The following is a 15542-nucleotide window of genomic DNA, read 5'->3' on the forward strand; positions in this document are numbered from 1 at the left end:
GTATATATTGAAAAAATTTCAACAGCTATAAGAAATATTGATCTTTAATCAAAAAAATATCTAGGATGTTTAATTAATGTCTGAGCTGAAGTGAAAGATTTTTACTATCTTTGATGATAATTAATTTTGAAAAGTTAAAATTGTAAATATAACAATTTGAATATTATAGTCAGTACAATCATAAGACAAAAACTCTACAAATAGAGCGATCGTAAATAAGATTTCCTATCGAGACAGTTAGGTTTACCCTCAAAAGTAGTTAAAGTAACCAATCGTATTCCGATAAAGAACATGTGAATCTAACCTTATAAGCGTACATAATTGCAATTTGACTCAAGCCTTGTGCAACTCTAACTCAAAATTCGTGATAAAGTATCTGCATAAAGATTTTAAAAATTTTTGGACAAGATATTTACAGCAGCTCATCATTTTTTAAGAATCGTCGCAGAATCGCTGCAGATACTTGATCCAGATTCTTAAGCAAAGCTGCGGCCAGAATTCGTCCAAAAAAAAATGGCCAGAAATAGAGGGGCCTCCCACTATCACTTTTTGAGACTATGTTGTAAAAGCAAAAGTTCTCATTCTTATTTCAGTAGAAGAAATTTATTGTTTACATTATGCTCTGACTATTTATTTAAATAAGAATCATATTAACAAACCTATGATAAATAATGGAAAGATTCGAAACAAGCATAGTTTATTTAAATAACCATATTCTCAAGATAACCAAATAATTATAAAAAAAATACTTCGAGAGGAAAATGTGATTTTTTAAGCTGAAAAAGAAAAGTGTTAAGAATTTCCAACAATTTGAATTCGTGTAACAAGAATGCTCTTCTTTTCTCAAAACTTTTTCTCTCAGTGGATATTTCATTTATATAAATTTTCCGGTTTATTTTTGTACATATGATACTTTTCTCGAAGTCCGGGATCAATACTTGATGTTTCGATTGTAACTATATGTACGAAAAAAAGAGTACTGGAAAAATATGAATTTGTATCTAGGATATTTATTACAGTTTCAAACAACACTCATATATCTTTAATGTAAAACTGTGAAAATTATATTACTTCTCAGACATACACTGAAAAAAGTTTTCTGCTCGGCAACATCTACTGTATAGTAACGAGTGATCGTGACAGTAGCATATCGTATCGTGCAGAGCAGAAAACTTTTTTTTCAGTATGGCATACAGTTTCACTTAAATACCTTTTCCAGTTTATAATAGTAAACAGATTTTCAACGTTAAAATTTCGTTTTCACATTTAAAATTTTACACTATAATTTTTCGTACAAATTCTTAATATTTTGATAGCTAAGAGAATATGGAAACAATAAATGTATAAGTTTACAACTTATAATACTGGATTTATTAGTTTTTTTTTTTTTTTTTTTTTTTTTTTTTTTTTTTTTTTAATTTAAAGAATAAAGAATACACAAAAAAAAAGTTTATTCCTATTAAGGACATTTTTTTCCCCCGTAAATATAATGGTATTAGTGTGGAGGTTAGACGAAGTTTGATCCCCACAGCAATACATATTTTGACGATAGCAAAACTTGGTTAAAAAATCGGTTTAAAAGTTATTCTAAAAAAAAACCACATTTGAAAACATTTTTTTTTCGTAGTTTATTTGAGAAATCTCAAAATCTACGGATCTGAATCGGTTCCAAATCACAGAAAATCTAAGTTTGATGGAGCTCTTTAAAACACAACTAGTTTGATTCAAATCTGTCAAGCCGTTCAATAGTTATAAGCAATTTACATACGGCCATATACAGCTTTCTAGGACCTCAAAACATCAACATCCGTTGGAAACTCGATTTTCGAAAAACGGGGTACAACCAATAACTTCCTAACTTTTGAAAATTTTCAATTTTCTTAGCGGAAAGTTAAAAAACGAATCCGTAAGTATTATAACTAAATTATTCAAACAATAGAAAAATAAATTTTACATCCATATCCACTACACAGTAAAAAATTTTGTATTAAAAATTTTTATGTTAAATATTTAACATAAAAATTTTTAACTACGTTTTTTGACGCAATGACGCAAAATTTTTTACTGTGTAGTTTTTGAAATCGATTCTTAGTAACTGACAGATGTCTTTGTTGGGGATCAATTTTTAGGTTTATTTTTAAATAAAATAAATACAATAAAGTTTACAGTACAGAAATAAACATAATAAAACAAAGTTGTATTGTATGTTGTGTCTCTATTACAAAAAATAAAGATTTATCTCCATCGATGTGGGCAGGTCGGCACAAAATCGAATCATTCCCCTTTTTCTATGGTGGGGATAAAATTTAAGGCGTATCCTGAGAGGCGTGGTAACACTAGAGACTCAGCTTACAGTCAAACGATGGAACGATCACTACGCTTTAGTCCCTACTGAGACGTTGAATTGCAAGGTACAAACGCTGGTTACTATAGATCCTATAATACTGATCTACGAAAAAATAAAATTTATTTTGTTTGTGAAAAAATTATTAACATTGAATGTGTTAATTTTAGTTATCATGCCTTAAGTTTCGTGAAATGAAAATTAAAATAACGTGAACGTGCAATTTCGGGTTGTTAATTAATAACTTAATTGATGCAAGAATTTTGTTGAAGTAAAGTAATAAACAATAAAAAAAGGTTATTCATATCTAATGATGATGCACGCGATGAGTGAACATGCTGGAGGTGTTGGAGGCCTTGGTGTAGGTGTGCTGCCTTTTGACGGAATGGGTTTATATGAACAACCGCGTCCAAAATTCGTTTTTAAGATGCCAAGAGTTGTACCTGACCAAAAGGCTAAATTTGAAAGCGATGAGTTGTTCAGACGACTGAGCCGTGAATGCGAGGTAGAGCGATACTTAAAATATTTTCTTCTTGATTCTATAAATTTACAATATTGTACCATAAGATTCAAAAATCATTAAAAAACTATTTCCAAATGTGTACACAGAAAAAAAATTTCTTGAACCAAGAAAATTATAAGGAAAACCGAAGTTATTTAGGAGCAAGAAAAAATTTTCTTGGCTTCAAAAAATTTAACTTCGTTCAAGAAATTTTCAATCTTCCTTAAGATTTTCTTGATTTAAGAAAACTTATGCTTGACTCAAGACTTTCTTTTTTCTGTGTAGTTAAAAATGAAAACTGTAAATTTTTGCAGATAAGATATACCGGATTTAGAGACAGACCTCTCGAGGAACGTCAAGGCCGCTTTCAAAATGGGTGTCGAGAGGGTCATACAGAAATTGCATTTGCTGCGATGGGAACAAATCTTCAACTGACCTTCGGTCCTTCCACAGGAAATTATTCTAATGAACCGAGTACATGTGATTTCGATAAGGAACACGGAAAGGTATTTTTGGCTTTAATCAGCTTTAAATTTTTCTTAGAAAATAATTATATTTTATTTATATACACACTGTGATTGCACAGTACAGAAATGATTAAGTTTTACAAGTTCTGATGAAAGTCTTAAAAAAATTTTTCAAAAATACCTATAAGATATTTTTCTACCTGTATGTTTGTAAGCCATACAGACTGTACGGTAAATTGGTAATATATTAAACATGCTGTTCCACTAAAATAAATTTTTCCACAATGACTCAATAGGTTCAGGTCATAAAGCTTAACGAAGTTGTATACAAATTTAAACTAACATAGCAGCCAGTATAGTACCTAATAACTGCCTTTGGGACTAAAATCTTGTCGACCTTTATTATTACTCCCGGGCTTTAACATGAAATCTGACAAACACGATGAATTGTACCGTGTACATAGTGTATATTACTACTATAATATTTTTAGAAACGGGATCATTGACAATTTTCTTTTATCCTCAATTTCTTATTTAAAGTTAAGTTCTGACACCCCCATACTATACATGTTTTCACTGCGGGAGATCGATGGCTTCCTTCGTGTCAATAGGTATATCGTATACAGCGATGACTAAAATTTTTCAATAAGTACACCAGACTGACCGTTTCAAAATTGTCTGGAGATATTCCAAAAATAGCTTTTTCCTTTACAAAACTTAGGTCATAAACTAAATTGTTGAAGATACACAAAAATTTCCAGGGACAAGAACTTTCGAATTGAAAAGCCTAAAAAGAGTACAAAGAAATATTTAATGGCTACATTATAAATAGAAAATTTATTTTCACTCTTTTCACAATTTTAAATTAAATTTTTTAGCGCATCATAATGGCGCAGACGACGCCTTGTTCTGAACGCCATTGCGATCGATAATAGTCGCTAAGTTGCCATTTTGAATTTTCCTCTGATTGAAATTTTTTTGCACATGAAAATATTTTTTCCATCTGTTGGATTTAATGTTGTTGAATCATTAAAATTCTAAGAAATAATTTCGGTCAGTCGAAAATTTCAATGCCTTTGTACTTTTCAGCACAGGTATGAAAAATTATAAATCATAAATCTTTCGGTATAGGTAAAGGTATAAATCTAAAATGACATCCGGTTATAGTGCGTTTCGAGAAGTTTCATTTATGGATTAGAAATTTCTACCTGCGATGCTATTGAAAAAGTTGATGCTAATAAAAATATATAAAACAATATGTTTAAAAGATCCTATAAAACAAAAATTATTTTTCTTTTTCAATTTGGAAATGATAACAATCAGAATTTTAATTAAGATCACGGCACGATGCATGTAGAGTCCCCACCGTTCCTTTTCTGATGCATTGTTTTAACGTTGTTGAAAAGCAAAAAGGGACACGTGACTTGATTATTGTAATACCCCGTGGCGAGTAGAAATAATTACACGCGATAATAGATAAAAAGGTAAGACCCTTTTTCAACTATTCATAAGGATGTATATTGTCGTATGGTTAAAATTCAAATCTTTTCATCTTGAATATCTTAATTTCAATTGATAGAATTTTCATTTTTTCTATACTAATACACAAATATTGTTTTTTACTTTTCTAAAAAAAAAATTATAAAAATGAAGTCGCACACGGAAAAAAGTAAACTGTAATAAATAACGGTTGATTAATAATAAGTAATGATCAACTGCTAAAAATTACCACTTCAAACAGTAAAATCATGATTTTACTATTCACATTGTAATATTTACAATTTAAACCTTACAATTTACTCTTTACATGGAAGAAAATACTATTTCAAACAGTAATATTCGCCATGTAAATGTCTAAAATGTTAAAGTATAATAATTAAGAATTCAGACTTTAATATTTATCATTTCGTACCTAAAAAATGATGTTATGATATGTAAAAAGTATAGAATAAAGTTAGTAAATTTCTAATACAAGCAACGTCAATATTTACAAAGTAAAATGGTAAATTTTAAACGCAACGCTAAAAATCAAACTGTAATTATGGACTTGCTTAGACTGGTAAAATATAAATTTTAAAAGTATAATTTTTACTGTTTTAAATATTAAATTCTCCCAGAGTGAGACCCCCTTCTCTCTCATCTGAGTTCCCCTTCTCTTCATAATATGGACTATATATTGAAATGGCAATTTTTACTGTTTGAAACTGTAGTTTTTAAAGATAAAAGAGTCGTTATTTACTATAGTGACAACTACTAATTACTTATTTTGGATATTAAATTATAAATTGTGGCTTTTATACTTTCTACATTAAATTCTGTAACATTTACATTTTTGCCACCCCGATGTCCGCTTTACTGTTTGAAACTATAAAAACTAACCGGAATCCGAGTGAATATTACGGTTTACTTTTTTCCGTGCATATTTGTCTTTGAAATAAAATATTAAAAATGATTTACATTTATCGTAATTAGCTTACAATATGAAACTTGCCCGCACGTTGCAAGGGTAGCTGGATATCAGCAAATTTCACTCATTATACAGAAAACAAGGTTTACTTAAACCAAGAACCATTTTTTCAATACTTAAGTTATGTTGGAAATTATTTATTCTTAATTATTCTTATCTTAAGTTATCTTGAGATAAGAAAATTTTCTTGGTTTAACTACATTCTACTTCAACCAAGATAATTTTTGTTTTCCCAAATATTCTCTTGAGCCAAAAATGATTAGTTCTTTAATGAAAAATTTTTTCGTTCTTTATAGAGAATGTCGAATATTAGATTGTCACTGTCATAATTTTCTCAAAAAAAAAAAAATAAATAAAAAATAAAAACATATTTTTATACAACCTTTAAAAAACAATGAGAGATATTTATTCATGCGCTCAACTGATTAATTTATGTTTACTTATGGTTGAAAAACTTTTAAAAAATTTGTGATTGTCAATTTTATTTCACATATTAAAATCGGCTGATTCAAGAAAATAAAATCTGAAAAAAAAATAAATGATTTGAAGAATTTTACTTTCTAGATTTTTTCAAAATTGATTCAAGATAATTAAATTCTTTGAAATAATTTTTTTGGTTCAGTTTTTACTCCTAAATATTTATTTTTCTATCAATGTACTACAGAGCAAGTTCTATGAGCCAATTACGATATGTGTAAAATTGCACAGAAGGGAGATTTAAATACAAAAATTTTAATAATTAAAAGGACTAAAAATGTTTGTACGTTTGATATATTTTAAATTGTTTAAAATTAGAAAAAATTAAGACTCTATTTTTAAAATGATATCTTTCAAGAAAGTTCAATTTTAGAGTTAAAGTTTTTTTTTCTAACTATAATTTTAAAACTATGAATAATAGACGACTAATAGTCGATAGTTTCGTTTCAATCTAAAAATTTTCGACTCGATAAAGATTTATCCGATGCCGATATATATCTATATCTTTCACGAAATATATATACGAAATATATATATATATATATATATATATATATATATATCGGAGAGTAAAGTACAGTGGAGTATTTTCTGACGAAGCGATGAGAATATTCTTTAGGATATTTCTATTTTTTTAGTTATTTTAAGAAATGTATTGTTACTTTAATATTTTGTAAAATAAGATATAACTAAAATGTTTTATTGCGGTAGGCTTAGGCCTAGGTAGGCACATGGTTGTCAACGTAGTCGGGATCCCAGGACGATAGGGGTATCATAAAATTAATAAGGAAAAGAGAAATGTGCAGCAGGCAGACTATTTGAGAATAGTTTTTGAAAAGACATTCTTGCTTTGAGATCGAGATCGAACGGACGTCCTGGTGATCGCGAATTCGTTATTTCCTAAGTCTCGGTCAATTGCAAGATATTATTAATATTGTTTGCGGCCTGAATTAACTTAACCTTGTACGAGTTTATCTACTCATTCGTAATAACCGATCTTTTTGTAATTGTGAATATTAATTAATTGTAATAATAAAAATGAGTGAATCACAAAATACCGAATCCCCAACAACAACTCCTGCCTCTCTATATATATTTATATATATTTCACGTTTATAGATATACTGGCAATAGTAATTTTATCGTGGATAAAATTTTATCTCGGATTAAAAAACTGACCCTAAATGTAATTTAAAATAAGTAAGTATTCAAAAGAAAACAACGACGTGTTGATGGTGAGCAATTAATAACAAATTAACTCACCCATATCTTTTTCTCGCTAACCAAATGGTCATGGTAATCCATAATAAATATTCTCCCTTTATCCATATCAGACTTGACATAAGAAAAAAATAAGGGAACGCCCTCAAGTATGTAGCATGTCGATTTTGGCTAATTTACCGGTATGTTACGAAAAACAAGCGCCACTATTAAAGAGTTTAAATTTCGATTGTTAAACTCACTCTCTTTTAATATTAAATGGCTTCCCCTTTGTAATTCATTAGTTTTTTTTATTACCTTTTTTTAGTATTCTTTTTCGTCAAATGCAAATGAGCCTGTGAAAGGGTTAAGCGGAACGAGTTACTGTTTAAATATTGCTGGGTATTATTATGTGACGATAATGGGTCACGCCCATACGCGCCAGTTCTGCGCTCTTTTTTTTTTTCTTAATACTTTCTTCTGTTTTATTTTTTTCACTCCTTGCTTTATTTTATTGCGTGAGAACAACCGAAGTCAAAAAGGTTTAACAGGCTAAGTTATTAATTATCACGCAAACTTTGTGAATACTTTGATTAATTGTCACTTTACAACGTTGAGGTGTAAGAAAAAAAAGTGTTAAGTAACCATAACGTGTATTAAAGGCAAAAAATATTGGTAAAATAGGCGATGAATGACAAAAAATCTTGTACCTTTAATAAAGGGCTCTGATGATGTAAATATGATCATAAATGCAAATAAATTACAAGTGACTTGCTGTAGAGAGCTTTGTGCGTATGTGTTAGATCAATATTTTTAAAAGTGTAACATACGTATTTACCAATTGACACTTTGGCAACTTTTCGCGTGATTCAATGATTACCTGAATGAATAAAATGAATAAAAACTTCTGAGCCTAGGAGCAAAAAATACAGAGCCACCCTGCTGCTCAATTACAATTCGAATATATGTCCTGTGGAGGTGTCTTGCCGTGACAGCGTTTAAAGAATCAGTGCAGCTGGCGAACCGAGAAAATAACTATAACGTAATGAAATGAAGGCTCCCGTAGCTTTCGTGATAACTTTGTTTACAGACACACACACACTTATTGATCTTAAAAAATATGATAAAAACTTAATCTTCTCTAGACATTTATAGAATAAATTTCAAATTTATTATTGGATAAACAGAATACAAGATTTTGTTTAAACGGAAAATGATTTCAAAATTTCTTGTTCAAACGTCTTGATAACATAAAATATAGTTTGTATTTGAACGATTAATTTTTTATTTCTAAATCAAACTAAAAAATGAAAAGTTTAATACTTATTTCTTGAGGAGTTTAAAATATAACTGATTAATGATCAGTTATATTTTTGATAATCAGTGATAACATTCGACTTGCTTTTGGATTGAATGATTTACTTTGGGTCCATTTAAGACTATAGAATTATATTCAAGTCAAATTTTATGTAGACTTGATATTCTGACTTATGTTCCTCAAATTTTAAAACAAAAAAAAAGTGAAAAGTAAAACGAAATAAAATCTAATTGCTCGCCTCATAAGCAAAGCGTTGAGATAGTGCTCTACTCTCGACATATCAAAAAAAGTTGTTTTCTTGAAACTGAAATTGATTTTTTTTTACTTATATCGCACTCACAGGATAATATAAACACTTATAGTGATTCAAATAATCGGTCAGGCACATGAAATATTTTTCAATAACAATTATTTTGTTTAACATAGTAAATAATAACATTAAAAATAATCTTTTCTGGACTTTCGTGTGGCTGTGTTTATGGATCCGTGTTTACACTGGAAAAAAAAGTTTTCTGCTCTGCACTATACAGTATTGCTACTGTCAGTATCCACACGTTGCTGTTTAAAGGAGAGTGCACGGAAAAAAGAAAACTCGAAAAATTACAGTATAAAATGTAAAATCGGTCCCGTCGTACATTCTAAAATGTAATTCTTATAAAATCTATAATAATTACATTTGAAACTGTAATTTTTCCAGTTTTCATCACAAAGCGCCACGTTGTATTATATACTGTAATTTTTCGAGTTATCTTTTTTCCGTGTGAGGTTAGGAAAACTGTATACTAACGGTAGCAATAGTTTCGTGAATGGCACCGAAGAGATCGTGACGATTAGTATCCAAACTGCTACTCGTAGCTGTACGGATTGTACCCGTAACGATCCACTCGTTACTATACAGTAGATGTTGCCGAGTAGAAAAACTTTTTTTTCAGTGTGTGGCAGGAAATTTGCTCGAAAAAATAATCGTACCGGAATAGTTTTTTCTTCTATCATCTAAAGTAACACACTCAGGACTTTCTCAATTAATATGAGCGTTCAGTTCACTGTCGTTAAATTATTATTTATAAAAAACTAAGATACGACTGTGTATTTGTATATCTATACATGAATTTTATTGTAGTATTTTTTTTCTTCACCATAGGATTATGGCGCTACTAAACCATAGTAGTTTCCTCTTTTTTGTATTTTATTTTAATAAATTTTAATGTGGAAAATGAAATTATGAGGCGTGCACTTCTAGATTTTCCAAATTTTTTTTTAGTTTGTGTTAATAGAAACTTTGCAGGTGAAAAGAATAACAAAGAAAAAAATAGGTCATTTGACAACCGAAATGGAATTAGATTTCCTATCTCAATTTCAGATTTTTTAAAAAAATAACTAGTCTTGATACATAATTTCATCCGACTATCTTTTTAAAAACTTTTATAATTATATTCAATTAACTCAATAAGAATTTAAATATCAAGATCCACACTCATTCTAGTATAAAATATAAGATTTTAAAAAATACATTAAAAATTTTAATTTAATCTTTTAAAAACATTAGTAAGAAAAAATTAAACTACTTTAAGAGACATAGAATAAGGAAAATAAGAATACATTCATTTAATTCTCAAAACTCGACGAGTTGAGTCAGAAAATAACAAAATTTCTCGAAAATTGCGTCACGAGAACAAATTCAAGTTAGATTTCTATGAAATCTACTAAAAAAAAAGTTGAGTTATTTTAGACTTGATGTGGGGAAAAATGTTCATTGTACGATAATTCTAATTTAATTTAAAGTTTTTGGCTTTCAGTACTTAGACAGTTAAATTTTTCAACAATCCGAAGTTGTGAACTTAAATAGAAAAGAGGACAATAATGATCAATAAATGATTCGATAAAATAATTTAAAAAAAACATGAATGTGAAATTATCAGACATTTGGCTTGTAAAAATTTTCAATCAAATTCATAGTTTAGTTAGTAAAAAAAGTTAGAAAAATTGCAGACAAAATTTTCAAAAATTACCATTTTTATTTCATTATATTTTTAATTTTGTAATAATTAAATTATACTTATTTTAAGTTTATGAAAGAGTCTCACATGTTTGCTACAACATGGTCATAAAAAAACGTCCTTTATGACATAAAATGAGTTTTGATTTTGGCTTTGATTAATAAAAAAAAAAAAAATAATTCAAGTCCGAAAAATCAAGATTTAATTTAAAAATAGTCGGCAAATGAAAAAATTTTAAAGAAAAGGTAAAAATGAGATTTTTTTTGTACCGGTAAATTTTTTCTAACTTTTTACCAGCTTCTTTTACTTCTAGTAGACAATTACGTAAATTATAAGGTAGATTTTCGGCCTCTGGTTACAAAAAAATCATTATACCGCTTACTTCAAAGTAGTATAACGATAATATTTTTTTACCATTTTGAGCATAAATATAATAAGAACTACTTAACAAAAAATTAATATAATTCAAGAATATTTTATTGTTTGATTGTTAGGTTCATTTGAAATCACATTTGATAATGAACGGTGTATGCGTAAAGTGGCGAGGTTGGATCGATTTAGAGCGTCTTGATGGAGTTGGATGTTTGGAATTTGATGAAGAAGCGGCAGCTAGAGAGGATGCTCAATTGCGCAATCAGCTGAACCGTTACAATGAGCGCCTACGTCAGTTTGATGAGAAACAGCGGGCATACAGAAACGCCGCAGCACAACAACCGCACCACAATCATCATCTTGGCCATCATCATCATCACCACCATCATTTGGGTCATCATGTTTCGGGAACTAGTGGAGTAACAACACCAGCGGACAAATTTTATTAGAAGTTATTAAATTAATACCAGTAGTAAGCAATTTGGTTTAGTTAATTGAAAATTTTTATTTTATATTAATTTTGGTCAGAAAAATACATTATTTATTTATTAATAAAATAATTAATGTGAAATTTCCAAATATTAAAAAAAAAAAAAATTTTTTTTTAATTTACTATAGCCATGGCATTCAAATGCACTAAGGTGCCCTTTATTATAAACCTTATACACGATTTCGGTATTAAATTTAACACCGGTAATTATAACACCGGACTTACACCGGTATTTTTTACAGTGTCATTAAAAAATGACTTTAGTTCATTATTTTCACCTTAAATGAAGAAAATAAAAATAAATAGCAAATAGAAAATGATGAGTAATAAATCCATAAATTACAAGAGTAGATTTCATAAGCAGAAAAATTGTATTTGATCTTGAAATCAACAATAAGAGTGGTATCATACATGTTAAATGTATATGAATCAGCCACTTTCAAATATCCCAATGAGTCACCTTGTTATTTATAAATTTAAATCTTTGATTTATTTTATTCAACTGTATAATTTCATTGTTTTAAATGTTTTACAAAGGTATTTTGTTATGTATTGTAAATATTAGTTAAAAAAAATAATTAAAATTTTTAGATTTACATTTGTCTTATAAAAATATGATAAAATAAGGTTCTTGATGATATAATGTGCGAAAATCAATTGTATGTTTATAAAAATATAGAATCTTTTTTATTACTATAGAATTATTTATATTTATTTATTTGACAAGATATATGAAGAAATATTTTGAAAAAAATATGAAAATTGATTTCATTTTAAAAATAAAGTATTTATCGAAAAATTAGATTACATTAAATAATTTGTCATCCAAATAATTTTTCGATACGTTAACATTTTTTGTGATCTATCATTTGAATTAGAGTAAAAACCTATTGCTTCCCTTGTTTTAATTATTATGATAGATTAAAATGAAACAAAATCATAATAATGTATGTTCTTAAATAATTATGTCGTTTAATCTGACATTGTAGATATCTGGAGGATTTCAACATAATTAATGACAGTTAAATTGTTAATAATTTTTTTTTTTTAAGTTACAAATTTAAACTTGTATGGTTAGATGAAATTTTTTTTTCAGTATTTTTGAAGAAGTTTAGAAATTGGAAGAGAAAAAAAACGGAATGATTTCTTTGATATTTCTGTAATTACTTGATAATAATGCCCTCAAAAAATCTGTCAATATATATTTGAAATTAGAAATTTTAAGCTGCAAAAATCCATTTTTTTCTTTCAGTCCAACCATTATCAGCGAGTTGTAATATTTCAACCCAATTTAAGGTAAATGACCCAGTTATTGACATTGGATCAGTTATTGACACTTGAAATTTAATTTTAATTAAAAAAAACAAATCAACTCAAAAAAATTAATAAATATAATTTTTGAATTATAAATTTTAAGAAAATTAGTTTTTTGAAAACATTTAATTTTTTTAATTAGAATAAAATTGCAAGTGTCAAACAACTAGGCCAGTGTCAATAACTGGGTCTTTTACCTTATAAAATTATAAAAATTTGTAAAATTATTCAGCACTCCAGATCTTTTCCAATAGCGGATCATTATTAAATATTCACGCAGATCGCATGAGCACTAATTTTAGTTATACCATCAACATGTTATACAATTGAATGCTAAATTATACTTATAGATCGATAAATTGTAATAAATAAAGTTTTATAATTTATTTACACAGAAAAAACATCGTAAATTGATTTCATTAATTTGGTGATATGTCAAATAAATACATGTAATGAGTCATCAAGTGTAAGTGATATTTAATATTTAAAAACAATTATTGTTACATTAACTGAAAAATTTTAATAATTCTTAATTACAGTGATAATAATACTGAAGAGAAATAAGCTCCGCAGTGAGGATAATTTTCTTGTATCAAAAACCTGCAATAACTGAACAGTTTTAAGTACAATGAAAAAAAAAATTAACTTGAATCAAGAGAAAAATTCTTGAACCAACTAAATAATTTTGAAGAGCTACATTGTCTTGAATCAAGAGAAAAATTCTTGAATCAAGTAAAATTTACTCAAAGCAAAAAAAAATTCTTACGTTAAGAATTTTTTCGCTCAAATCAATCAGATTAAATTTTTCACAATTATTTACTTCACGGAGGGGAAGGGGAAAGAAAACTCGAAAAATTACAGTATAAAATGTAAAATCGGTCCCGTCGTAATCAAAACTAGAAAAATTACAGTTTGAAATAACATTTTTCTAAATTCAATTTTTTAATTTAATATTCAGAGCTTTCAATGTAAATATTACATTCTAAAATGTAATTCTTATAAAATCTGTAATAATTACATTTGAAACTGTAATTTTTTCAGTTTTCATCACGAAGCGCCACGTTGCATTACATTATATACTGTAATTTTTCGAGTTTTCTTTTTTCCGTGTTGATTCAAGTTAATTTTTTTATTCTGTGTAGATATATGCATAGTGGATTTTCAGTATGTACGAAGCCGAGGGGTCGAGTAAATTATCTAACAGAAATAATTAAAGAATCTATTTGAATAACATACATTTTGCACGCATGCCTCAATTTTAACGAGGTAACACATAGACATTCGTTGGTTGTCTTTCAACTTATTGTTTTCAGGCGCATTTTAAAAATTAAATTTTTAGCGGATTCGACGTTTTGTCGTGTCAAAAAGCTATTCCGACCAGTGTTAGAAAAACTCAAAAGAAATTTACTTGAACTGACTAAACTTTTGGTATGACCTAAGTAAGTTGGGAACTAGAAAAAATTTTCTTGATTCAACAAAACTTATCTTTGGCCAGGAGATCTTCATAGTTCTCCTAATAGATTTTCTTTAATTGAGAAAAATTTGCCTTCCAATGAATTTTTTTTTCTATGTAACTATACAATCAAAACAATTAATTATATATACCAAAATGCTGTAAAATTCACCAAAAAATATTGTCTTTTTCAAATGTTAGTGAAATTAAAAAGAAAACTCGAGAATAGAATGTAATTAATTAGAATTAAAATCATAGTAGAGTATATATATACATATATATTTTTGTTTTTACTTATAGCCTGTCCAACTGTTTTTATTAGTAAATGTAGCAGGGTGTTAAAGCGTAAAAATCTGGTATTAAAATGTGCTCCCCCATCGTATAATTTCAATCGTTGCCCCTTTATTGTTTCAAGGGATGTCTCTAAATCGATTAGAAAGGATCACGAACCCCATAATCCTGAGTTTTAACCAAATGACTAATCTAAATTTTGTTCTTACTATTCATTTAAATTTCTTTGAATGAAAAATTTTTGTTCCTTTTTATGCTCTAACATGTATATCTTCATGAAAGTAGAATCATATAATATATATACCTGAATCGAAAAAATCAACTTAGATGGACTTACATGCTATATAAAATAATTGATTTAGGCTCATGTTAGTTCATTTTCTCGACTCGGATACTTATTTTTTTCATCTAAAACAGTGAAAATTACTAAAAAATAGTGTATATAATCTATTTCATAGCTATAAGTATACTACTTGGTCTACTTATAACTGTGAAACGATAATTAGTCACTTTTTTAGGTTTAGAGAGTATGTGCTATTAGAAAAATCAATTAAAGATTTAATGCTATGCTCTTAAGAAAAAAAAAAAACCTGAGTGCGTGGGTGTGTATGAACAGTTTGATTAATTAAGAAGATATTAGTGTCATTTGAAAAGATTTTATTATATTTATACTTGAAAATTTGGATCGATTCTAACCGATAGATTTTAAGAAATCTCAAAAACAAAATTTTAGAAAAAAAATTCTTTCCAGAATAACTTTTAAACTACTGAATTGATCAATTTTAAATTCTCATCAAATATCAACGTCAATAAGTCACGTCGAAAAATTTCAAGAAAACTGTTTGTTTAA

General features: G+C 27.8%; 1 protein-coding gene across 1 annotated transcript; it reads left to right on the plus strand.

Moving 5' to 3' along the window:
* The first annotated feature begins 2385 nt into the window (after positions 1-2385).
* LOC141528086 (protein big brother) lies at positions 2386-13349 on the plus strand. Its single transcript, XM_074243945.1, has 3 exons — positions 2386-2849; positions 3161-3352; positions 11267-13349. The coding sequence occupies exons 1-3, from the start codon at positions 2655-2657 to the stop codon at positions 11591-11593; spliced, it is 714 nt and encodes a 237-aa protein (XP_074100046.1). The 5' UTR covers positions 2386-2654; the 3' UTR covers positions 11594-13349.
* Positions 13350-15542: the final 2193 nt, after the last annotated feature.

This window comes from Cotesia typhae, unplaced genomic scaffold, assembly GCF_013202065.1.
Source record: "Cotesia typhae breed Kobodo isofemale line unplaced genomic scaffold, CoteBio_Ctyphae contig_42, whole genome shotgun sequence".
NCBI classification, from domain to species: domain Eukaryota; kingdom Metazoa; phylum Arthropoda; class Insecta; order Hymenoptera; family Braconidae; genus Cotesia; species Cotesia typhae.

Excerpts from the sequence above, each read along its gene's own strand:
- LOC141528086 (XM_074243945.1), top strand. The coding sequence starts at position 2,655 with ATGATGATGCACGCGATGAGTGAACATGCTGGAGGTGTTGGAGGCCTT. Across the intron at positions 2,850-3,160 it reads GACTGAGCCGTGAATGCGAG|ATAAGATATACCGGATTTAG; the intron begins GTAGAGCGATAC and ends AAATTTTTGCAG. Across the intron at positions 3,353-11,266 it reads TCGATAAGGAACACGGAAAG|GTTCATTTGAAATCACATTT; the intron begins GTATTTTTGGCT and ends TTTGATTGTTAG.